At 47.9% G+C, this 25,860-nt stretch overlaps 1 protein-coding gene across 1 annotated transcript; it reads left to right on the top strand.

Moving 5' to 3' along the window:
- The first annotated feature begins 338 nt into the window (after positions 1 to 338).
- Positions 339 to 25,860, top strand: numbl (NUMB like endocytic adaptor protein). The gene is given in 10 exon segments (XM_048265219.1): positions 339 to 594; positions 10,626 to 10,776; positions 13,308 to 13,382; positions 15,127 to 15,201; positions 16,939 to 17,079; positions 18,049 to 18,181; positions 19,395 to 19,652; positions 21,246 to 21,385; positions 21,388 to 21,421; positions 21,931 to 25,860. Coding segments are annotated over 10 exon segments (2,001 nt in total). The 5' UTR covers positions 339 to 544; the 3' UTR covers positions 22,875 to 25,860.

Consider the following 25,860-nt stretch of genomic DNA (forward strand, 5'->3'; position numbering starts at 1 on the left):
CCTGTTGTCAACCCATTCTACTCATGCATGCTGCAGAGTGGTGGAAAAAAAAGGCCTGAAGTTATCCTTCTGAAGACTTTGTTGTTGTTGTTGCTGCTGCTGCTGCTGCTGCTGAACGCGCGCGCATGTATCTGTGTGTGTCTGTGTGGGAACACACGCGGCGTTGGGACCTAGAGCGAGCCCGCACGCAAACGTGTCCGTCGGCCTCGCCAAGTTAATCCCTTAAGAAGAGGTGTGGTTGGCTCTTCCCTCTCGTCTGGATCGCAGAAGTACATTTTCATTTTTTTTTTTTTCAATATCGTCATTCCGTTTTTGTGCGGCCGTGCCTTCTCTCTCTCTCTCTCTCTCTCTCTCTCTCAATCTCTCTCCTCCTCTCCAGCTTTTTTTCCTGGGGTGTGTGCTCTTTTTTGTGCGTCCCCTTGCACTGTCTTCTTCTCTCAGTCATCTGTGGCGCTTCCCGGAGGAAACACGGGATCTCTCCACTCTCTTCTTTGAACCCCGCACTCTTCTGACCACTCTTCTCCGCCACTCTTGTTTATTTTGCATGAGAGGGATGAGTTCGAACAGTGAAATGGAGGAGGCAGTGGAAGGGAGGTGAGTCACCAGCTGTCTGTGTATATATATAGATATATTTTCACACAAACGCACTGAGCTTAATGCATTCTACCATCTGCTTAACAAAACTGCTGATATTTAACTGCCTGTCTTCCCCAGAACACTTTTGAAGGCTAGTTTTCAGCCGTCTATCCCAGAGTCCTGGCTATCCAGGCTTATTTGATAGCCATATTCCCAGCTAATAGCCTTACAGGTAGCAGCTGCAGGGGCCATGAAGCCCATATGGTCCAGATTAATGGCTAAATTGATAAGCTGAGGCAGCCAACCACATTTGTTTATACAGTGAGGTTCTGTCATTAAGCGTTTAAGCTGCGTTAAAGAGTTCTCTCCATGTTTGGCAGAGCCACTACCAGCCACTTCATACTAGCATACATGCCTTGCTCATGGTGTTCTACAAGTGTACTGAAATAAGTGTTGGGAAACTAGATAGGACCTTGCTGCTATGATGCAGGGTATGAGATGAAAAACCTTGTAGGGACAAGGTTTGGAGGAAGTAGGTTTAAGTGGAGAGGACCAGTTTATTTGTTAGTTTTTTTAGAGGATCAGTTTTTTTATGTTTGTCAAGAGAATCTGTTCTAAAGTATCTGAATAATCTGGTTCAGACCCTCAAAAGGCAAAAGAAGGAGAGAGTGGCTTGCTCTGTTTTTTTGCAAAAGAGCAAGTAGAATGCATCCAATACACTTCAGCATGTTTGTGTTAATCACCCCCTTGCTGATTTCTGCTCCAGGTAGACATCTTTATATAGTGTGGAGGCAGCATTATTACCCTACTTGTCCTTTCTTCTTACCTCTATATGTCACGGTGAAAGATTTGCATACCCTGATGTGCACAGTAGAACCTATTCAGTATTGCAGTGTCTGAACATCATGTCGTGGTTGTTTGTGTCTGTTCTGTGTATGTGGGCTGAGGATGGAGGAAGGCCATATTAGGTCTTCCTTATGTTTAACCTTTAGACTGTATGTGTGTGGGATGAAATGCTACTGGAATCAGTCAGCACTTAAGTTTTAGAGGTTCTGTCATTAAGAGGGTTCATCTTGAAGCATTTTGTAACAAGAGGGACCATTCAGGAATGAACTCTCGAAGCGAGAGTCCATCCAAGCTGAAAGAGGAGAGTGGACATTTAGGCCACCGTTCAATCATTTGGGCTGGAAGTCCCAGTTTCAACCACATCTGTCCAGTCAGCGTCCACTGGTCCTCTCAGGGATGGGGGACACAAGTGTTTTTCTTAAAATGTCTTGAAGGTACTCAGACAGGCACCCAGTAATGACGGAACTCAAAGGTGTATCGTTGACACAGAAAACAACTGAGTTTAGTGGTATTATCCTGGTTACTATTGGCTGTGAACATATGCAATATCTGCAAGAAAAGCAAAGCAAATGCCTTCTAATGGTAGCTTTCTGGCATTCTATCAATATCTCTATTTTGTACGTATATACTGAACTTTCAACGTTAATTTTCAGCACAATTACGGGCATTATTATGTCATTGCCCGTCTACTGTGACCATTTGTGCCTTGTGGTCTTGTACTGATTTTTCTGTGACGCGTGTTCTGGCCACAGTGATGTGGAAAAGACCCTAACAGGCTGTGGATCCTAACAGTCTCAGACTGCTCGCAGCATGGTCCCCTTGATCATCCTTTGCTGTACACGGTAGGGTTCCCAATATCCAAATGTTTATCTCAGTAAATGTTATGTTCAATCAGTGACACATTTAGAGAAACATTTAGACGAGACAGATTCCAGCCAGACTCAACAGAATTGAGGGTTGAATTGCCCCATAGTTAAGATTAATGAGCACTTCATTTGAGTGTTTGTCTAGTTAAGGACCCAAGAATTAGAGCATTGTGATATGTTATTGACTCCCTTGCCCGTTAAACTGTGTCACTGTCAGCAGTGGAGACCCATCCGATCACCATCAGAAAGAAGCTTTGCTCAGAAGGCATGCTCAGAGCTCAGCAAGTCTCTTTCTCTCAATTAGGTCAAGCTTTCAGTCCCACAAAGAACTTTCACTCAGGCATTCTGTCTCAGAGATCAACCAGCAGAATGTCTTTTTTTTTAGTGCTAATTTCTTGCCCAAAAGCCAAGGTCATGTACCGTTGTCTTTGTTTAGTCTGGTGGGGGATTATAAAATGGCCACACAAAACGAGTATGTTCTTGGCTATCTCCTTGACACTTGCCATGTGTTCAGTTGCTGCCACAATGCCCAGTGCCCTACCACCCTCAATTGACCTACATGCAGCCCTGATTAAATTTGCCCCAACCATCCTGGTCTTCCAGGAACCTCCCTCGCCTGTAATTGAATCAGAGGGTCACAGGAAGGTATTCACAAGACGTTCTCCACAGTCTCAAACATTTGCCAGACCGGAGTGGACATGAGCTCATGGTCGGTGCTAGTGTCAATCATACACCCGATCTTTGCTTTTTACTCTCTTGGGTTTTATCATCTTATTATTAACTATTGCAATAGATCATGTGATCATTAGAGATAATCTCTTACACTGCCGTTTGCACTTTGCACTCATCAGACCTTTGCACTTTCCACCATTAATGCTAGTGATGACAAGATTGACAGGTCATCCGAGGTGTTGATATGTGACTGTGTGGTGTTTGTGTAAACTAGAGTGACCTCAGGAACATCTCTCCCCCCATCACGGGTCAGTCCTCAGAGGCCGTCCACTGGCCACCGCTGGCATTAGCTGCTGCTTTGAGTAGATTGAGTTTGTGTGCAGCTGATTTACTCTGACCTGCTGTAGGAGTAATTTCACATTTCTGTGAGCTGGAGCAGTTGTAGAGGTCGTAGAGGGCGTGTACCACGATGGCAGCCAGCTCGAATGGTTTTAATCCATCCCCTTTTCCCAGTGCAGCACCAACCATTGTAGCAGGTTTTGTGCTACAGAGGGGTGATAAGACACGAGTCCCCTGGGCTTGGTGTGGAAGTTTTGGGTGGAGAGGAGAGAAGGGAGTGCTGAAGCTAGAGAAGGAAAGAAGGGGGGAGCCACAGGAGTCTCTGCTGGGGAGACAGTGTGTCAGTCTGGGAGCAGGGGAGCTTTGTGCGCGTTTGGCTGCCTCTGATTCAGCTGTCTCATCTCATCAGAGTCCAGAACTGTCCTCTATCGAAATCACACAGGCACACACACACACACACACACACACACACACACACACACACACACACACACACACACACACACAGAGTTACAGACAGTCATAAGAGAGCACAGACGTTCTCTTTTTAAAGCACACACACCCACACTCTTAACGCTTATCAGAACTCACAATTCTAAGCCCAGACGCACCTCAAAAGCTTCCAAAAACAAGATTAACTCCAGTGTAATGAAAAACTCAGCTTAACGGTGCAAAGGCGCTGAACAAAATCATATTCCTCGGCTGGAAAAAAAAAACAGCCATTTTTCCCTGTCTGCCACACATGGCAAACAGATCTGGCAGGTCAGAACTCGACCAGGTTCCGCAGGTCATGTTTTGTGGCACCTCCGACCTCCGGCCCCTTGGGTCAACACTTGCCAACGGGAACGTGCGACCCAAGACACTCCCAGATGTAACCCCACACTACCCCGCCTTGGAGGGTGGGGTGTGAAGGGTGAAGGGGTGGGGTGCCGTGCGGTGTTTGATGTATGAGAGTGTCACACGTGAGAGGCTTGGGGATAGGGTCGTCGTGTCTTGTACGCTCCCAGGTCAGAGCGGAGATTCTGTTTACTACAGCTCGCCGCTGCCCTGCCCTGAGAAGAGAAGTGGGTCACCCAGAGGCTGCGTCTGTGCGTCTGGCTCAAAGAGTGTGTCATACATTTCTCCTCGTGTGTGTGTGCGTTTATGCTACGTGTATGCTATTTTGCTACGCGTGGAGTCTAAACCTAGTGATCTCCCTTGTATTAATGTACGTTATCAGCAGTAGCTCTTTGTACTAGGATTACCTCAGAGCACCTGTGCCAGCTCCCCCACACACACACACTCCCACCTGTCTGCCCTGAATCGTAGATCAAGCATGCAAAGCTACAGCCAAGCCAGAAATCCCATCACCTCATACAATGAGAGCGATGTCCGACTTGCTCTCTGCGACACACCAGCACCTTTGTTCCCCTGCCAGCCCGATTCCGATTTCGCTCGTAACAGCCCCCGCCGGACAGCTTCCAGCCCCCCCGCCGTCATTTCCAATTTTAGCCCCGATGTTAGCGCTCATGGCGTGTCGGCTCAGAGAGAAGCCACATCAGCGAAGTCCAGCAAAACACCTCAGGCTTTTACCAACACTTGCGCCAAGTGAAGGACAAGTGTGCTGTGGCCCATGTCCCAAAACGCTGATCCCGAACAGGGAATGGATCAGTCTGAGAGAGAGAGTGAGAGAGTGTGAGTTACGGGTCAGAGCAGATGCAGTCTAATTGTTCTCATGTTTCGGTTTAGGATTTTGCAATCTGTGGTTTGTGGATTTAGCTGCTTTGTGCGTCTGCTGTGTGTGTGTGTGTGTGTGTGTGTGTGTGTGTGTGTGTGTGTGTGTGTCTGTCTGTCTGTCTGTCTGTCTGTATATTTGTACTTGTGTGTGTGTGTCTGTCTGTCTGACGTGTGTGTGTGTGTGTGTGTGTGTGTGTCTAAGTTTTCTTTGTGGACACGCTGCATGTCTGTGGGAGGGTGGGTTCAGCACAGCTCCTGTCATCCTGCCCTGACTGCTCCACATATCACCGTTGTTAGTGGTTTTGGGTTGTTCTCATGTTGATGACCTCACCATCTCCTCTCTAGACCTCCTCTCCTCTCTCTTCTTCCTTCCAAGGAATGGTGTTTGATCGCTTGGCCACAGTCATATAATGTTCAGTGCACTGGCTTAGAGAGATAGGTGTACACCTATCCTCTCTCACACAACACGCGTATACTTAACTCCCACACTCTCCTAACAGTACTTGGTCTGCGATTGTGTTATAAATAAATAGATACACAATATAGAGACGAGGATGGAGGGAGAGAGAGAGAGAGAGGGAGGGAGGGGTGGATGGAGGGAGAAGAAACCTGCAGCTGTAATCTCACCCTTTGTCCTGTGGCAGATCCATCTATCGGCTCACGGTGGGGAGGGGAAGCGATGGACAGATGGAGGAGGAGGAGAGGAGAGATTGAAAGAGAGATAGAGTGGGCGAGGGAAGGGACCGCTGGTTTACAGGAAAGCCGCCACAACCAGGCCTGTTGCAGCCTCCTTGCTTTCCTTGCTTTCAGCTTCTCTCTCCTTCTGCAACCCGGCACTTGCCCCACTTTTTGGACGCTGGGGGAATTGCATGTCGTCCATTTTCCTTGCAGTGTTTAGCAGAGAGGAGGCTTTTCTCTTGGTATCTTTGTTGTTTACTCAACACAGAGATGCCTGCCAAGCTCCACGTTTATAAGACGGTAGAGAGGATGGCTAAAACAGGACCCATCTGTGTTCAGTCAAGTGTAGCATAGGGAATTCAACAAACCTCACCTACTGGTAGGTCTTAAAAACTATGTCAAAGGGCTACGAGACTACGACCAGTAGGCTTAATATGACATTTTTCTCCAACATAATTATAATTTTCAGAAGAACGTGTATGCTCACTTGAAATGAAACATGGCCTGCCAATGAATGGGCACACACAACAGCAGTTTCGCCTCGCCAAGGATAAAGATCTAATTAATCAAACAAAGCCAGTTAACAGCCAATCAGACATATATCCACTGACCTTAGACAGAACCAGAAGAGACATTAGACTAATTTATAGATCCTTGGATTAGCACTGAGGGAACTGGGAGAGTGGCTAGTATAATGATATTGCACTAAGTCAACGCCCAAGGGCTTATGGTTCTCTTAAGACTTGAGTTCAGAGGTGAACAAATGACTGAACATCACCACCCCCCACACCCACACACATACACACATACACATACACACACACACACGCACACACACACACACACACACACACACAAGCTAACGCATGACTGGCGAGTAGCCATCAACAAAGCTAACACTGTGTCTGAGATTCCCGCTCTTTGTGTCCCCATGGAGATACAGCACACAGAAGGCAACAAACATGTTTATCACCACAAGGGCAGCTTTGGACTTATCTCCTGAAGTCATTTCCTGTTATATTTCTCAGAATGAATAGTTTATATAGAGGAATTATTTGGGCTTATACAAATTGAACTGCTAGCTTTCAAAAAAAGGAGCTTCAATTGCTAAACAAAGGGAAAAAAGAGTCAAGGCAAGCAAACAACCCAGCGCTTTTTTTTTGAAAGAATGCAACAGAAATACACTCGTCCTTATTTAGCCTTGCAGCATCATCTCTCTCTCTCCTTCAGGACGACGCATTCCAGATGTGCTGTTCCTGTGTGTGTGTGTGTGTGTGTGTCTGAGGGCAAGAACAGTTTATGGAGAAGAAAAACACTGATTATGTACATCTGTTCAGCCGAGGCAGTTCCATCGCGCAGACTAAACGTTTGTGTGGGTGTTTTTCAGCACATAGGCGCGTTGCACTCGTCTGTTCTCACAACTTTCGCATATGAAAGGAGTTAAGGGTTCTGGGCTGCGTACTCCTCCCTGTCATTCTGGTACGTTTCTTTTTTTCCTCTCTTTTTCCTTGTCCTGCAGTCTCTCTCTCTCTCCCTCTTTCCATCTTTCCTCGTCTTTTCTCTGTCTTTTCTCCAGCTGGTTTTCATTGGGGGATGAAATCATCGCTCTGGAAGGCATCGCACAGACCTTATGGCTCTTTTAGTCTTTTTGTGTGTATGTGTGTGTGTCTCCCTTGCTCTCTCTCTCTGAATGTGTGTGTGTGTGTGTGTGTGTGTGTGTGTGTGCGTGTGCGTGTGTGCGTGTGTGTGTGTGTGTTTAATGGGCCCAGGAGAGGTGTGGGCCGGGCTGAGGTGGGATGACTTGCAGCTGGGCCTGAGAGGGCTGAGGGAGGACAGCACTCTGTGGGCCTCTGCTCCTGCAGTCCCCTGTTGGACGGCTGTTGAACGCCGTAGGTCCTCGTCTCTCCTTCCTGGCAGGATGGATGTTGGCAGTCAAGGTCGTAGGGACCTTGTGGCTGTGTGGTTGCAGTAGTCAGCTCCAGTACGCGTTCAGGCCACATGAGGGTGGATTAGCAATGCAGCGGAGCGCATCGGACCTGGACAGGGTTTTCTTCCGAGCCGGTTGCTCTGGGATGTGGTAAGCGAGGGACACATTAATAGCCGGGTTGAATGAGACCGGTGTTGAAAGAGTTTTGGATGGCGAGTCTGCTGGTCTTCGCGTGGTTGTTAGGATGTGGTCAAATCCTGTTTGAGAGTGAGCACAGCAACATCTGGATGGTGGCCCCTTGCCTTTGTTTGGTAATTAATGCTTTAAGTTTAAGTGTAGCGTCCCTGATGTGGATTGAAGTGTTGAGGTGAGTGTGGATTACTGGGTATTGTTGTCAGTGAGAAGAAGCAGAGTTACTAATAGTAACAGTAGAGTAGAGTTGGTAGTGTAAGCCTGTCTGAGACTGATGTTGAAGTACAGTAGTAGTAAGCAGCTGGGCGTCTGTGTGGGGAGTAGTGTGGGTGGCCTGATGCATGGTTGGATGATGGATGGGTGTTGGGAGTGTTGTGGAGAGGCAGGAGAGTGCTGGTTAGAGCTGCTGGAGTGCTGCTGTTAGTGGTGGTGGTGCTGCTGCTGCTGGAGAGGAGACCCTGGTGGAGGGAAGCTCCCGTCAGCAGTAGGCCATCTGTGTTGATGAGCCGGCAGAAATAATGAGGCTGATCAATACAGTCCCTCTTCTTTCTCTCTGCCTCTCTCTCTCTCTCTCTCTCTCTCTCTCTCTCTCTCTCTCTGTCTGTCTCTGGCCCTCCATCACCCACACTCACTGTTATTCACTCACTCTCTTTTTATCACTTCTTTCTCTCTATTGGCGTCTGTATCTCTCCTTGCTGACACTCTACTTTCTCTCTGCCTCTACCTCTCTCTTTATCTCTCTCTCTACCTCTCTTTCTCTTTGTCTGTCTCCCTCTATCTCTCTCTTTCTTTCTCTCTCTCTCTCTCTCCATCCCTCTCTCTATCATATCTTGAAAACACAGCACACACATTCTTCTCTCATATTTTCCTGTTTTCTCTCTGACTGCCTCTTTCTCAGTTTCCATCTTTCTTCCCCCTCTTTCCTTCTTTTTCCTCTCTCCCTCCTCCTCTCCTCTCCTCTCCCCTCTGCTCTGTCTTGGGCATGCCCATAGTGTATTCATTAGCTCAGTCCTCAGAAAGTGGAGCAGTGCTGGTAAAGACTCCTCCCTCTGTTCTACTCTCTAATGCAACCAGCACACACACACACACACACACACACACACACACACACACACACACACACACACACACACACTGTGTCCTTGCATACTGTATGTGCATGTGCCATTCCACCCGGCCGGCGACAAGATGCCCGGTGCCTGTCTGAATGCTTTGTAACCCTGGGGAGCTCTTTGGCTCCTGATGAGTCCACACCTGCTATGCGTGTGCACGCACACACACACACACACACATACACACACACACACACACACACACACACACACACACACACACACCTGCTTAAGCCTTCCCAGGGGTGAGGCCAGGTGCCAGTCTGCGGGACGCTGTGCCCAGAAACGCCGGCATGGCCTCACGGCTCCTGGTCACACTTGGCACGGGCACCATGCCAGGGCCCAGCATATGCCACTCACACACACACAGCCTCACACAGACACACACCAGAGTGCTTTAAAAGGAGCACACATAAACAAACACACATGCGTATGTGTGTGTGTGACAGTGTGTGTGTATGTGTGTGTGAGTCACCGCGCATACTTACGCCTCCGCCGTACCATGTTTCACAGCTGTTGCCTGTAAGGTCACCGAGCTACGGGAACTGTATGAGTGTGTGTGTCGGTAGTGCTGATCTGTGCAGGCGTATGCCTGTGAGTGTGTGTGTGTGTGTGTGCGTGTGTGTGAGTGAGTGTATGTGTGTCAGTGGGTATATAAGCGCTGCCCCAGTGATGTGGTCTGCAGTGCAATCAGTTCAGCTTCTGGCCTGACATCTCAACTGTGCGAGTCTCCACGTGCCTGTGTGTGTGTGTGTGTGTGTGTATGTTGTCATTGGCCTAGCTGGGGCAGTAAGTCAAACACGCTCGTAAGCAAACAGAGGAACTGGTGAGAGGAGAGCGAGGCCAACAGGAGAGATGCCTATACGGATGACGAAGCGGTAACTCTTTCAACTCTTTCAACTCTTTCTGTTTGACTTCTTTTGTGTTGAACGTCTGCACTTCAACTCAGCTGAGAGTTACTAAATCCTCGGTCGGTGACACGCTTGTCTTAAAGTTTGCCATGAAGTTGGTCGGTGGTGGTGGCTGCTTGCTGGGGTTGTTTACAGAGTGTTGTTCATTAGGTGGTTGTTTGGCGGCGATGTTGTGCGGGGAGGAAATTGGCCTCTTTCTGGAAGCAGAAATTAGCATTCTTAAGCAGAAGCTGTTTTGATGGTGTCATGTTTCATTATGCAAGGGAATGGAATTAGCAATGCAAATCAAGCAGAAAATATGAATGGCCTAATTAAGCCACATAAACAGGGGGATGATACACAGCTGCGGAAAGGGGGAAAGAGTGTGTGTGTGTGTGTGAGAGAGAAAGAGAGGGAGAGTTTTAGCATTTTTGTGGGGTTTAACATTTTACTTTAGTGCATTTCTCTGTTGTGTATCACTGTAAATATCTGTTTCTGTTTGCCCTTGTTTGAAAATGCAAATCACCAAAGGTTTAGTGGTTCCTCGGGAGTTAAGCCACAAGTGATAATGAGAAATTAATTGCCATATGTCTATAAGGACGAGATGGGATCAACAACACATTATACAGTCAGCAAGTCATGCCGTTCTCTGTGTAGCCATGTCATCGTGTCAGTAACTGACCTTTTTAGTGATCCATATACTGTACACTGCTGACCTCCTTTTCTCTATATATTTCCCTTCCTCTTTCTCTCTCTCTCTCTCTCTCTCTCTCTCTCTCTCTCCATCCTCCTCTCTCCTGGGCTTTTGCAGCAGCCGGGAGCCAGAGAGTCTGGAGATGAATAAGTTGCGTCAGAGCCTTCGCCGGAAGAAGCCCACATACGTGCCCGAGGCCAGCCGACCCCACCAGTGGCAGGCCGACGAGGAGGCAGTGCGCAAGGGCAAATGCAGCTTCCCCGTGCGGGTAAGACTCCCTGACCTCCACCCATCTGTCTGCACCATCAAGTAGATCTAGTGTCTCTATCAGTACCAGTTTTCTACCAGCAGTATGAAGACGCTTGACAGGTGCTACAGCAGCAAATATGGGGTTTACTGAATAATAAGGGTCTATACTGTATTTCAGCTAGCTTGTGTTTCTGTGGAAGTGAACCTCTGACCTTGGCAATGCAAGACACCCTGCCTGACTAGCCGCGCCATTTGAGCTAGCTGATAGCGTTTCTGTTCATATCCGATGTCAACATCATTGTTGTTCAAAACGGATCCGAAATGCTGATCCCTCACGTGACCCCTAGACTTGCCGAATGAACATTGCCTTACAGTATCAGATACTGTTGCCGTTGTCAATCAAAAAATGCCACTGGGTTACCACAGCAAAAGGAGGTAGCATATTCAGCAGCATAGTGAATAGGTAACTGAATGCACAATGAATGTACAGATTGATTTGTATGGATGTGGTCGTCCCAGACAAAGGCCACTAGACAGCGTCGTCTGGTCTGTGGTCTGTGGTGGCCGGAGGATGATTAGCTTAGCGCAGGGGCCATGGGAGCCGTCCAGTGGGAGGAAATGAGAAAAAGCTCACAGAGAAATTGAGTTTCAGGGGTGAATGGGAGAGTTCACAGCATCCAGTCACGCTCCGTCCACAATTATCACTCTATTTTTGGCAGTCATTGTGTTCTTGTGTGTGTGTGTGTGTGTGTGTGTGTGTGTGTGTGTGTGTGTGTGTGTGTGTGTGTGTGTGTGTGTGTGTGTGTGAGTGTGTGTGTGTGTGTGTGTGTGTGTGTGTGTGTGTGTGTGTGTGTGTGTGTGTGTGTGTGTGTGTGTGTGTGTGTGTGTGTGTGTGTGTGTGTGAGTGTGTGTGTGTGTGTGTGTGTGTGTGTGTGTGTGTGTGTGAGTGTGTGTGTGTTTTAAGGAACGCTTTATGCTTCAAAGGTGTACTTGGAGTACCTGTCGGGGATGCTATAAATGAAGATGTCCATTTGGAGAACTCTTTGTTCTTTTCCTCCTTTTTTCCACATTTCATTGATTTTCCTCTCGCTGCTCCTGTCAGTGCCTCGCACAGCAGTGAGAGGTAAAAAGATGTCCCGTCTCCTTTTCACAGTGTGATCTGTGTCTTTGGTTTCCTTTTGGTGGTCAAAAAGAAAAAGAGAAGGAAAGAGAAGGGAAGAAAAGTGGCGGCCATGATGGAGGATTGCACTTCACATGCTTGGAATATCAGGGCCTCAGTGCTTCTTCTTTCCCCTGGGGGGCGGGGGGTGCATACGAGACTAGGCTCCCTGCTCGTGAACTTCCCATGAAAATACTAAGGCCAATGCAATGGATAAGCAGGGAAAAAAGAAAAGCCAGACAAAACAAAAACGACAAACAAAAAAAAACATCAATCAGAAAACACAGTCGAAGAGTTAAAGAGTCAATACAGATGGATCAGATTTCAAAACTGCAGACACTACGTGAGGGAGGATCAGTCTGTCTGAAACCAGACAAAAAGAAAGAGTCAGGATGAAGAGTCAGCCTGTATCACAGCAATATCCTCAGGAGATGAGCAGAAAAGAAAGGCAGGGAAGGATAGTGTGTGGAGAGAGAGAGAGAAAATAACAGAGAGGAAAAAGAAATGAATAAGCTGAGTAAAGCAAAGATGGAGGAATGAGGGGAAGGGGGGTGACAGAGTGAGAGAGAGAGGAGGAGAGAGAGAGAAAGAGAACAAGAGAGAGAGAGAGTAAGAAGGGGAGGAGAAATTCCTAATTGAGATGATGGGAACTGCAGAGAGGCCCTGGAGTGGCAGACTGTCTGCTGAAAGGCTTTGAAAGTCGATAAATTCAGCATCAGTGGCTGGAGGCCTGCCAAGACCCACACAAAATATGGCTCTGCTCAGACGCCAGCCCTGTCCCCACTCCCGCTGTTGCCTGCTTGCCTGTCTGCCTGGCTCTGCCTGATGCTAGGCTAACAGCCGCTCTGCACAATCGATCGCTCCCAATGAAAACGGGATTTAGTTTTAAAGCGAATTGAGCTGTTTCAAATGGCCCTCGGAGTGCTTCTGGCTGGCGCAAGGCAGAGGGGGCTGTTTAAGAGGCTGTTTATTTGTTACAGGGATGAGGAATGTGGAGCACCCTTCCATGCTTTCCTGCCCTTTAACAGCTTACGACAAACAAAACAGTCTTACTTACTTGGTCGTGACGCACTGTGTCTAATACCTAAGGGCAGCATGGTTTTAGCTAGTCTCCACAATCGATAGCTTTGAAAGCTACTTTATTCCCCTGAAAACGGATCAACTTCATGTTCATTAAACCAAGTTTAAATAGCAAGAAGTGGTCTATAATGAAGTGAGGACTGCTGGGAAGAGGGTGGAAGCCTTGGTTCTGGGAAAGGGTTTGGAAGAGCTACAAAAACAAAAGCCAAGAGAGATAACTTCCCTCACTCACTTTCTTTCCTCTTTTTCTCCTTCCACCCCTCCCTCTCTCTATCCCCCTCTTTTTGTGTCTCTCTTTTTCTTTTCTTTAGTATCTGGGCTTGGTGGAGGTGGATGAGTCCAGGGGAATGCATGTGTGTGAAGAGGCGGTGAAGAAACTCAAAGTTGTAAGTATCTCACTGTTTATTTGTGTGTGTGTGTGTGTGTGTGTGTGTGTGTGTGTGTGTGTGTGTGTGTGTGTGTGTGTGTGTGTGTCATTCCTGTTTCATGTATGCTCCTCATAGGTTTCATTTCTACATTTCAACAACATAACCAGACAGCAGCAGTGCATAGGCCTTCATGAGTGTTTGGGTTGGGATGTTGTGAGAATATGTCTGGGAGAGTATGTGTGCTTGTGTATATGTGTGTGTGTGTGGAGGAGGGGCAAAGAAACATAGTGCTGTGTGTGTGTGTGTGTGTGTGTGTGTGTGTGTGTGTGTGTGTGTGTGTGTGTGTGTGTGTGTGGTATAGCATGCCAGAGATGCTCCTGGAGACAGCTATGTCAGTGGAAGTGCCTGTTTGTTCCATCTGTAAGAGCTCTTTGTTTGCCCGCCCTTTGTGTTCCGCTCTGGGTGTTGTCAGTGTGTGTGTGTGTGTGTGTGTGTGTGTGTGTGTGTGTGTGTGTGTGTGTGTGTGTGTGTGTGTGTAACTGCACTGGGAGCGGTAGTTGTGGCAGAAGTGTATTCGGAGTATGCGGGTCCCTTCCCTTCCTCTAGTGCTTCCGTTTGTTCTCCAGTGCCTTTTCCTCTGTCCATCAATCTGGCCCTCCACCCCTCTCTGTCTCGCGCGCCTCTGCTCCAGTGCTCCAGTCCAAGATTAACGGCTGGCCCCCTACTGCTCCTCTGTCCCTCGCTCACTCTCCCAATCTCTCTCTCTCTCTCTCTCTCTCTCTCTCCCTTTCACTTTTCTCTGTTTCTACTTGTTTATCTTTTTCTACTGTTTCCCTCTCTCTCTCGCTCTCTGTCATGTGGTCTGATCTCGATCTCCCTGCCTCTTTATATTTATTGCTGTTTTCTCTCGTTCACTCTGTCTTTCTCACTCAATCACAGCCTTTTCTCCTCTTTCTCTTACTCTTTCTATTTTTTTCCCCCTTTGTTCCCCTTGCCTCCCTTTTTTCCCTATTCACCTGTCGGCCTTTATTTCGAGAGAGAGCCTGTGCTTTTTTACGGGGGCCAGTCCAGTGGAAAGCCTCTCTCTCTCTCTTCTCTCTCTCTCTTTCTTCTGTCTCTCTCTCTCTTCTGTCTCCTTCCTTCGCTCACCTCTTTCCTGCTCTTTTTGTTTTGCTTCCCATTCATTGCTCCTGGCCTTTCTTTCTCTCCCTCCCTCCTCCTCCCTTCCATCCCTCCTCCTCCTCCTTTTTCCCCCCCCTGTTTTCTTATTTTCGCCTCATTTTGACCCTCACTCCGGTTACTCTGCTGCTTAACTCTTGTCTGGGGGATTATGCAAAACAGAGGGGCTCTGCCCGTTTTGTCATGCTCTTCCTCTGGTCTCTCTCTCTTTCACTCTCTCTCTTTCTCTCCTTCCGTCTCTCTTTTTCTCTCATGGCTCTGCAGGGCGAGGTCCATGTAACCAGACCTGTCCCATAATGCATTGTGCCAGCATTGCATTGCCTCAGCTGAGATAAATCCCCAACAGTATAGTTATATTCATGGGTGTTAAAACACAGGTGAAAGCCAGTCCAAAGGAAATGGCTGTGTCACAAAGAGCAACATTGTCAATCTCACAGATTTTGAGATTTCTCTGCCAAGTTGAATTTCTTTATTCTTTTCCTTTTGCATGTGTGCAGTTCATCATCTTTTCTAGAGTTATCTTGGCAGTGGGGTGAACTCACTGAAACATCATTGATGTGTAATGTTTGCTCCCCTTTCACAGAGTGGGAAGAAAACGGTGAAAGCGGTTCTGTGGGTGTCCGCAGACGGCCTCAGGGTTGTGGACGACAAGACCAAGGTGAGTGTGGTGCTTGGAACTGGAAGAAAGGAAGGGAGACAGGAGAAAGAGTGAGAGAGAGAGAGAGAGAAAATGCAAGGGAGGGGGAGAACTATGAGCCATTAAATTTAAGGCAGTAAAAGCTGGAGATAGACTCCCACTGGAATGACTCCCCTCAGTAGCCCCTAGCCATCAATAAAAGCCTCAGCTCTCTGTTGACTGGGTCAGTGGCTGAAGAGAGAGCAGGTCAGTGGCAAATGGCCAAAAAAAATCCAAGCCCAGTAGGTGAGGGCTTGGGCTTAGCTACTGCCCAGCAGACTAGCCTCATGACCGGACCATGACCATTAAGGCCACCGGGGCCATGTTAGTCACTAATGAGCCTCTCTCTGTCTTGGCTGTTGCCATGCGCTGTTGCTAAGGCACTCGGGGGCAACCGGGAGGGGTGTGCTGAGGTAATGGGCAGTTAGCTGTGAAGCGTGTATACAATCAAAGGACATACACACACACACACACACACACACACACACACCCACCTCTGTTCATCACTCTCCATCTCACATCTCCATTGCTCTCCCGCGCTCAGACACGGTAATTCAATTAGATTTCATTTCAATAGGGGTGGCAAATGGCATGGGCTTCAATCCAGCTACTGTGGAATTCAGAGGGGGGGGCAAATGGCATGGGCTTCAATCCAGCTACTGTGGAATTCATAAGCAAGAAATAACAGCGAAGTTTCAAAAGCTAGCCGGCTACTTAGTCGCTCCATGCTTTCCTAGCTACAGGCAGGCAGCCTCGATATTGAACCACACTGGCTCTAAACACTGGCTCTAATTAAAATGGGTAACTCTGAAAGCCACGATTGCATCGCTGCTTTCTGTTTTCTTTCCCCGACACGGAGTGACTCAGCAACCTCCCCCCTGTCTCTGAGCGGCGGCGCGGCGCCCGTATCGCCAGGCGTCAACGCACACTCTCATCCGTGTCGAGCTCTTCACCTCTGGAGCCCCTCATCTGCTAATTGGCTCAGGATAAACAGTCTCTTTTTTTCTCTGTTCCTCTTGCCATTCTTCACACACTCTCCGCCCCTCGAGAGGAAGGAATAGCAATCATGAGCGGGCAATGTCCCCCCCGCCCCCCAAACCTCTTCCTAATGCCAGAGTCTCTGTGTCTCTCTCTCTCTCTCTCTCTCTCTCTCTCTCTCTCTCTCTCTTTGACTCCTGTCTTGCGGACACACCTCTGTTGCGTCAACACCCAGTCTAATATTGGCTTGTGGGGACAATGGCTTGGGAGGGGGGCTCCTGAAAACCAGGCTCCTGTGTATCCAGCTGGGCTCAGCAGGTAGTGGAGGATAATATAATATTATACAGGCAGTACTGAGCCGTAGCTTTTCATAATGAGGGAAAAAATGACAAAAAGAGAGATGAAAGACAATCACGATACATGGCACAGAATAGACACAGCTCAGATGGTCTCAGGTCTTCAAGTAGAGACACAATAGATACAAAAGACTGATAAATGACATGTAGCCCACCCTCAAGATACAAAGTAGAGGAAGGCCCTGAATATTTTGCACCCAGTCCATATGTATCCTTGTCCAAAACTATTAAATGTCTCATTTAATTTGAATATGTAGAATATATTTTAGTATATTTACAAGTAGAGTTTACAAGTAGAGTTTACAAGTTCCCCACCATGCACGGGTTGCACAGAACTATGAGTGCTGCTCAAGTGAAACAAATCAATGCTGTTTGTGTCCCTCAGGATCTCATTGTGGACCAGACCATTGAGAAGGTGTCCTTCTGTGCGCCTGACCGCAACTACGACAAAGCCTTCTCCTACATCTGCCGTGACGGCACCACCCGCAGATGGATATGCCACTGCTTCATGGCGCTCAAGGACTCGGTAAGTGGGGCTTTAGGTGCCGGTGCTGGGTGGGCTGGGCTGGGCTGGGTTGAGTTGAGGGGGGATTAAGCCACCACTCCTTTGCCACGCTAAGCAAAGTGGGATTAAGATAAGGGATTATGCTGGGTTATCGCAATCTGAAGAGCTGCTGGAGCGCTTCTATCTGCCCAGCAAGAACACCAAGGGAGGGCTTAATGACAAGATTGCGGGATGCGCTTAGGACGTCCTCTAACCTCTCCAGCAATCGCAGGAAGAGCTTTTGGTTTTTCAACTCACCAACACTCAAATTGAATCCATTATTCTTTCAAATGAATCCTTCAAGATCTCCATCATTACTCCCCATTTGTATGTTTAAGTGGCTAATTTCTAATTGAATACGATGAAGACGACTGAATACCATGCGGAAAAGATGGGCACTTTGGATGGGGAGAAGTACACTCATTCAGAATTTGTTAATGTGCTCTCTTAACTTGTTGTCATGCCTCTGGTTGAGACGTCCTTTGGCCATCAGACCTGCTGTGAAGCTGTGTGGGGCATCTTTTAATCTCCCCTAATATCCCCCAACAGTCCCAGTGGTAGCAAGCTCACGCAAGTGAGGTATTATCTGTCGGGCCTGAGTTAAGCAGTGCATCTATTGAGCATAGCATCTGGTGCTATGCACTTGGAGACACTGTGGTTGTTTTTGCAAAGTCATGATGACTTGGCATCAATATTTCAGCAGCTGCTGCAATGTTGTCTTCTCAGGAAAACCATGTGACGTTTAAGCGTTTGAATTATTTACTGGATCCAACAAACAAGGCTTATCTGCTCCTTTCCTGCCAGGCAAGGCTAAATGCGCTTTTATTGGTGCTGTTGTGTTTTTTAATGCGTGAATGCTAATGCTGTCTATATCCTCTCTCATACACCAGGGGAGCTGCCTGAGTCACGCCCGCCGGGCTGCTTCGCCGCCTGCCTCGAAGCGCAAAACAGCGGGCGCTGAAGGAGTGCGGGCGCCACCGCCGCTCTCGACGCCAGCCGCGACGCCGCTCGTCCGCTGGCGGCTCCTTCCGGGTGACGTCGGGCAGCCAGCAGAACGAACAGCAACTCCAGGATAAGAAGAAAGGTTCGTGACACCACCCCCTACTGGCTCGGCTGTGTAGCTGCAGACCCATCGATCTTGTCTTGATCTACTTCACAGTCATAAAACCTCCTGCACGTGTGGTTGGTAAAGTCATGCAGCAGCTCAGGAAATGTAGATGTAACCTGACAAGCAAAACAAAAACAACCATTAGCACCACAAAAATGTGAAACAGGGTCAGGTCGACAACATAATGCACAAAGCATGTGCACTCGGCAGGGCCTTTACGGGCCATGATGTCGAGCCAGTGTGTGGTGAAATTAGTGGCTCTTTGAAAGCTGAAGCAGGTGGAGATAAGAGAAACCATATGTGGCGCGGTAGTGATCTGTGTGGCTGTTAAGGCCTGTGGTGTTGTCCCTGATGTTGTGGCCGGAAAAAGGAGAAACAGGTGTTGTGTTGACGGGCGGACGACAGCTGGGCTTCCCCCCTCGAGCGCTGCACTGATTAGCCGGGGAGCGAGTCTGTTAAACTTTGACATAAAACAAGTAGTAAAAGAGCGGGTCAGAGAGCAGGCGAGACCAACAGGCATATTTGCAGCGGACAAGTAATGTTGCACGGTTTGTTTCACATGATGAAGGTGCTGAGTGGGAGCAGAAACAGATACAGGCTTTAGTGAGCACCAGGGAACACAGAGACATAATAATGGCCTAGCGCTAACATAAAGCACATCACCACCATCAACCCCAACTCATCTCCCAGCAATGTTTGGTCAGTATCTGGCATGCCAGATTGTATTTTACAGCCACAACCACAGATCAGCTAATGAGGTTCTTGGTTCATGTCCTGCTTCTCATCCATAACCTTGGTCTGTATAGATTGTGTTATAATGGAGAGCTAGCTTATAGAGTAGCATCCTCTCTCCATCTGGTTCCTGCAAGTGTCAGGATAGTCAATAGCAAGGGGGTACCAGTGGTCCCTCTCAGGCCTTGAGTTGCTACAGCAAACTATATGCTCTGTACTGTACTGTAATGTGCTGAACACATGCATAAAACATCATCTGTTTTATGACCTTAGCAGGCATCGGTATTGATCTGAGTATTGAACACACCTTTCACTGGCTCTTGTGGTACTCTCTGGTTTGAAGGAGTATAGGACAGGCTGAGTTCATCTATCTCCATTGTGTTGTGTTAGTGATAAGGATAAAGCTGAAAGCATCACAATCAATTCTGACCGAGCCCCTCTCTCTCCCCCTTCACAGAGCCATGTGTGTCAGCCATGCCGCCTGGCAACGCCTCACCTCCAGAGGGCGCCGCATCGCCAGGGGACCGCGGCGAGCCACATGCCGTCATCCCGCGGCGCCATGCCCCCCTGGAGCAGCTGGTGCGCCAGGGCTCGTTCCGCGGGTTCCCCGCACTCAGCGGGAAGAACTCGCCCTTCAAGCGCCAGCTCTCGCTGCGCCTAAATGACCTGCCCTCCACACTGCAGCGCAAGACCGACTTCCAGACCAAGAACCCAGGTGAGCCTCCACACCCATCCACATCAGCAGCGGCTCAGAGCAAACATCACCGCCTCTTGTTGGTTTATCTCCAATGTCTGTCTGTGCTGTTTAGTATTTACCGGTATGCATCAGACTAAAAGTCCATGATTTTGATGCTGCACTTTATCTTGGCTTGTACATGTCAATCAGTAATATTAGTGTAATGATTGCACTCTGCTCACACTGACAAACTTCTCCACCAGTTTAGAAGAACTGGAACTGTTCCCAGAATGTTGTGTTTCACAGCATTTCAAGGTATTAGTAAAAGAAAATGCTCATGTCAAGTCAGCATATGTTAAACGGTCGAACACTGCCAGTTTTTAGGGCAGATGAACACTCATGGATTCCATCCAAGAAAAAGCTGCTGCAAACGCTCTCATTTTGTGCAGTATCATTTATTCCTCACAGAATCATAATATTATATATGAAGTATTTAAGCCCTCTTGACGCATCTTGATATTTGAGTGAGGTGTATAAGAATGCGGTTTCAGCTATCGTCTGCATGCGAGGAGACATGTAAGAAGAGCATCTCTGGTGTAAAAAAATGGCCTGCCGCATTTATATGTCACTAAATCACCGGGCTGATACCGGCATGAGGTCTTCATCGGTCTTGTCAGTGACATCTCGCTCACTAAATTTAGCCAACTGCCCGTGCTGTGCCAGTATCACGTGATGAAACTCAATCATGTTTACGGTATGACCTACTAAGATGCCATCAGGCTAAGATTTGCCCTCACACCAGGCTCATCTGTGAGTGAGGGCTGGCTTTGCTATTGTTGTGGTTTGAAAATCCTCAACCCCAAAGGCTACACTTAAGGCCCTGACTCACTGTGGGAAGTCAAGAGTGCCAAAAACATAGTCCTAAGTCATGCGTTTTCATCTGTGAGCTCTCACTGTAATTCCTCCCAGTCTTCAAAACCATCATCTCCTCCCCCCTCTCCATCACTGCATCATTACGACACTGGCGTCCTTCCTCGTGCGGTTAGCACTCATCAGTGGTGCTTGAGTCATAACCACAGTCGGGTACATTTCTCTGAAATCCCGCCGAGACGCAATCCATTATTAACAATATTACATCACCAAGTGTGATTGTCATGGTAAAGGAGCCAAACTCAGTGGTGGCTTAGTGTCTCTGCTGTGATTGGACGTTCGTATGGGAATTACAGTTGATGCATGGGGTTAGGATTCCCACACTGATTTCATTACATAAGGGATGAGGAGCTTAAAAAGAGCTGTGAACCTGTAGATAAAAATCTCAGCCCCTGTCATGAGACTAAAATAGATTTGTATTGAAATGTGCAGAAGCATCAGTGCTGTTGGCTGTCAGGATTGATATCACATCAACTGGCTTACTGTGTAAATATTGTTCCCCTGTATGACATCACAGTGGATGTTCTTTTACTAATACAGGATTATATTTATGCATGTATTTGATCTAAAAATAGGTGCACAAATCAAAGATAAAATGTTGAACTGCCATTGGACTATGAGGCAAGAAATGCTTAAACACTGCTATTCCTGAGAATAAATGAACGCTTGACCTCACCGACATTTTCCTCTGGTCCCCCCTAGTCCCCGAGATGGACCTGACTGTGTCCGGAGAGGCGGACAGCATCAACGCACTGTGCAGCCAAATAAACATGTCCTTCACCAAACCATCCGAGGAGCTGTGTGCCAAACCCTCCACAAATGGCTTGCCAGTCAGCACCATCCCCCCATGATCCCCCCTCCGCCTGCCCCCCTGCAGGGTGAGTCACCCTCACCAGCCCCCTGGTGCTGTGTCAGGAGTGTGTCACAATCAAGTCGACTGCTTGGATGCTTAAAATAATATTTATCCAAAAGAGTGAGAGATGATCCGCACACCAGATCGCTCCCATTCAGCGTTTTGATGTTGTTTTTATGACGTTTCAAAACTAAAATAAATAAAACACTGTGAATGGGAGCTATTTGGTGTCCCGATCATCTCTTATTTTTTTGAATACTGATGTGCTGGATCATGCCTCCATCCAATTTTGGCCTGGGGATGTGCATGGCTTTTGTGGTGCTTCTGAAATATATGAATGCAAACTCAGTGGATTCCAGACAACCTCCAAATATAGTAGATAGGTTGGGTTGGGAACATAACATTAATGTGTGCAATTTAAATGTATAACAACTTAGTCAGAATGCTGTTGAAGACTGTAGTTGGAGACTGTACATGAACTGACTGCGGGGAAATGTATGGGATGTTAAGCTATTTCCTGTCTCCTCTTTCCAGCCACCACCTTGTGGGTGCAGACGGAGAGCCCAGTGCAGGCGCCCCCTGCTGGCCCCCAGGGGGGTCACAAGCGAACCCCCTCGGAAGCCGAGCGCTGGCTGGAGGAGGTCTCCAAGGCGGTGAAGTCCACGCAGTCGACGCCACCCCTCCCTCCTCCGCCCACCCAGCAGCCCCCTCCGGTGCCCACGCTGCCCGGTCCTCCGGTGCCCACCCTGCCCGGTCCGCCGGTGCCCACTATGGCGGTTCCTCCGATACCATCCATGGCAGGCCAGCCGGGCTCCCTGCCCACGTCCATGCAGCCGTTCCCACTGGCGTTCGACGCCACCCCAGCGCCGGTTGGCATGTTCGGCCAGCCGCCCCTCCAGCCTGCCTTCGTGCCCATGCAGGCCTACATGCCCACCATGGCCAACAGCATGACATACCCCAACGCCAGCGTTCCAGTGGTGGGCATCACCCCATCCCAGATGGTGGCCAACGTCTTCTGCACGGCGGCCGGGTCAGGCGGAGCTGCAGCCTGCATGGGAGTGAACATGGGGCCCAAGACCGGCGCGATGAACACCGGACACCAACCGGCCTTCCCCAACCTTCCCGGCGGCTTCCCAACAGTGCCCTTCACCACTACGCCAGTGGTCAACGGCCTTCCACACAACCCCATCAGTGTAACGTCCAACGGGGCGAATCACTGCACGGGAGGCACCAGTATGAGCATGGTGGGCAGCCTGGCCAGCATGGGCAGCATTGGCATCGGCGGCAGCAGCGGTGGCAGCGGTGGTAGCAGCTGGCCCATGGACGGCGCGCCGCCACTGTCGGCCAACCCGCCGGCTGACTCTCAGGAGGCCGAGCGCTTCGAGGCGAAGTGGGCGGCCCTCGAGTCCAAAACACAGCCCAAAACAGCCAACCCCTTTTCCAACGACTTACAAAAGACCTTTGAGATCGAGCTTTAACTGTGTCGAACAGTGCCAGGGGATGGGGGGTGGTGGGCTGGCCCCCGTCCCCAACGCAAGACTGAAACCACTTTGCTCCACCAACCCCCCACCTCCGCTTTCCTTCTCCTGTGTAGATTTTATCCTCCTTTTTTCTGTCTACCGAGAGAGTTTCCAGCAGGCACCTGTACCCTGAACGCCATGAGAGGATTGTTTCCATGTTGGGGGAGGGGGGGAAGGGGTTGTCACCTTGCATTCTGCGCCCGTTCAAGAAGCCCCCTCCCAGAACACTAAAAGCCCTAGAGGACACATCAGTCACTGAGTCATGCGTGCCAGACCTCCGTCATGGCATTAAGACAGCGAGTCGACGCTTGAGTTCATAGGAACTGTCATGAGCGATGATCACCATTCACGAGCAAATGAGGAAAAAGACTGTGAGTGCTTAGCTGATGAACTGAACAGATGGTCCGGTTTGCTATTTATTATTTTACATTTTTACGAGCTATATGTTAAAATCTGATATTTTTATTCCACAAAAAAGACATGGGTATGTTTTGATGGTTTCCCTGTATTTATTTCTGTTGAGCGGGAAAATGGGAACTGTAATTTTGAGCGGGAGGACAAATGACTCACAACACGAAAAAGCTGTGTAATGTGAGCCATATTGATGGATGCTGTGCCGACTGACGAGAGAGCGTGTGCGAGAGAGAGGGAGAAAAGGAACGAGTGAGAGAAAGAAAGAGAGTGTGTGTAAATAGCATGTTTCTTTTTTACTCTCCCTCTATTTACTATCCCCCGAGTGTGGCTTTCACTTGTTATACAACCTCAGTGAGTCACTGTTGAAACCACCATGTCACTAGGCCCTTCATTACACTTGGCCCGCCTCACTAGGGCCACCGGAATGTGGTAGAGTGTTCTGGAAGCTTCATGAATGGTACATCTGACATCAGAAAGGGCCATGGAGTCCAGTTCTTCATTACAGTGCTTTTTTTTTTAATGTTCACCAAAGGGAAGTTGTCATTGTGCAGCCAGACTCAAAGGTCATAGAGGATTAAGATGATGGTTTGTCCTTGTGTAGAGCGCCTGTAAGAGCCTTGAGAGGAATGTCTCGGAGTAGGAGGTAGAAGACATCAAACTGCCCCAGATAGCAAGCGGTTCTGGGACACAAGTGGCCCTGATCTGGCATGAATCTGGCACCACATTGGCTTCCATGGCAGTTGCTATTTAGAATGCTGCTACTACTGAACCTTCCTGTCTCCTGGAGAGACAGTTACACCATTATCCAGGCACAGTAATCAAAGAGGCGAAGAAGAAAATCAGTATCAGAAGGAATAGTAAAATACATTGTTCTTTTTAGAGAAAGACCTCGAGACCTGATCAGTTCTGCAACTCAGGTCTGAAGAAGACAGGGCACACCATCTCATCCAACAGCAGCAGCAGCAGCACTGACATTTAGAAAAGGTTATGGCGTCGTGCAGGGTTTGTTTGAGCTGGCGCGTTGAATTTTGTAGGGGATGACTGCAGGTAGAGAACTTCAGAGGGATAGGAAAGGTTGACTGAAGAGGGCTGAATTAGAAAAGAGAGGGACGGAAAGAACGAAGGAAGAGGAGAAAAAAGTGAAAGAAGCAGAAATTACTTATTGCTCAGAGAATGTGGAGGACTAGGGAAAGTCAATGAAGGCCTTTGTGAAGGGATTGGCAGGTTATGATTGTTTAAGCACAGATGAATTGATTGGAAAAGAATTTTGCTAAAAGGGAAAAAGTGATTGAACGCTATGTGGAAAAAGCTGTGTTTCCTTTTATTTTTTTATATCGAATGAGGTTCCAAATGTTCTTATTTATTATTTTATCACTGACAAAGAATTTATTTTTTCAAGTAATCCAAAAGTTTGACCCTCAAACTTGTTATTTCCATTCCATCAGATAGACAAAATGAGGGAATTGTGTCACATTGTGCCAATTCCTGTGGCTGTTTTCATGTATTTTAAACAGTATGTACACATCAGTTTCTTTTTTATCTCTCCTAAAGCAACTAATGAATAAATACTAATAAACAGAGCAGAGAATACTGTGCAGGGCATTCCATGCTCCTAATGGCATGATGGTCCAATGACTTTGACCAAATGAACCAAACAAGCCTGGCATGATAAAGGATTCAGTGGCCCCAATAGAGAACCGAGGGATGGGATTTGCACAGGGATTCCTGGAGGGTGAGGGCATTTCCCAGGCATGGAAAAGAGCTAGAAGGCCGAAATTCAAAAAGCAAAATGTCCATCTTCCCTGACAACTGCAGAACCAGAGATCAGCTTTGTGGCCCCGAAGGCTGTAGTAGGGACTTTGAAGGGTTGTTTTGCCAGACTCTGTTGTGACTTCAGGAAAAATGGAAATAAATATGACACACTGACATACACACACACATACATACATACATACACACACACACACACACACACACACACACACACACACACACACACACACACACACACACAAAACACACATGCTTTCAGTTATTCAGAGCTCCTTGACTGGATTCAGCTGATAGCTTGGCAAATTGAATGGTTTATTTTCTTAATTTGCGGGTCATTAACTCCTACTTAGCGGGCCAAACAAGGCCATCCCTCTCTCTTTGTGTGGCACAATGACACTCTTGCCTAATCCCCCGTCCCAAAGACATGAACGTGGTTGGTAGGGTAGGGGATTCCTGACTAGCTTTCCAGGAAATGTTTTTCATTATTTTGAAGTGGGGAAGTGATGCCCCGTGTTTTATGCAGAGGACAGTCATGGTGGAATTGGTGTTAATTTATTGGCTCTGGCCCTTTTGTCCACAATAAAAAAATAATTAAATAAATGAAATTAAAATGTAGGTTCTTCAAAACAAACTAAATTACCTCATAAACTTGATTGTAAAACTGTAGTGTAGTGATAACAAGCCAGTGGAGTTTATTTTTAATCTTTATTTACAGAATTTTGTATTTAAACCTACATATTTGTATTGTAATTACATT

Source organism: Alosa alosa, chromosome 15, assembly GCF_017589495.1.
Source record: "Alosa alosa isolate M-15738 ecotype Scorff River chromosome 15, AALO_Geno_1.1, whole genome shotgun sequence".
Classification (NCBI taxonomy): domain Eukaryota; kingdom Metazoa; phylum Chordata; class Actinopteri; order Clupeiformes; family Clupeidae; genus Alosa; species Alosa alosa.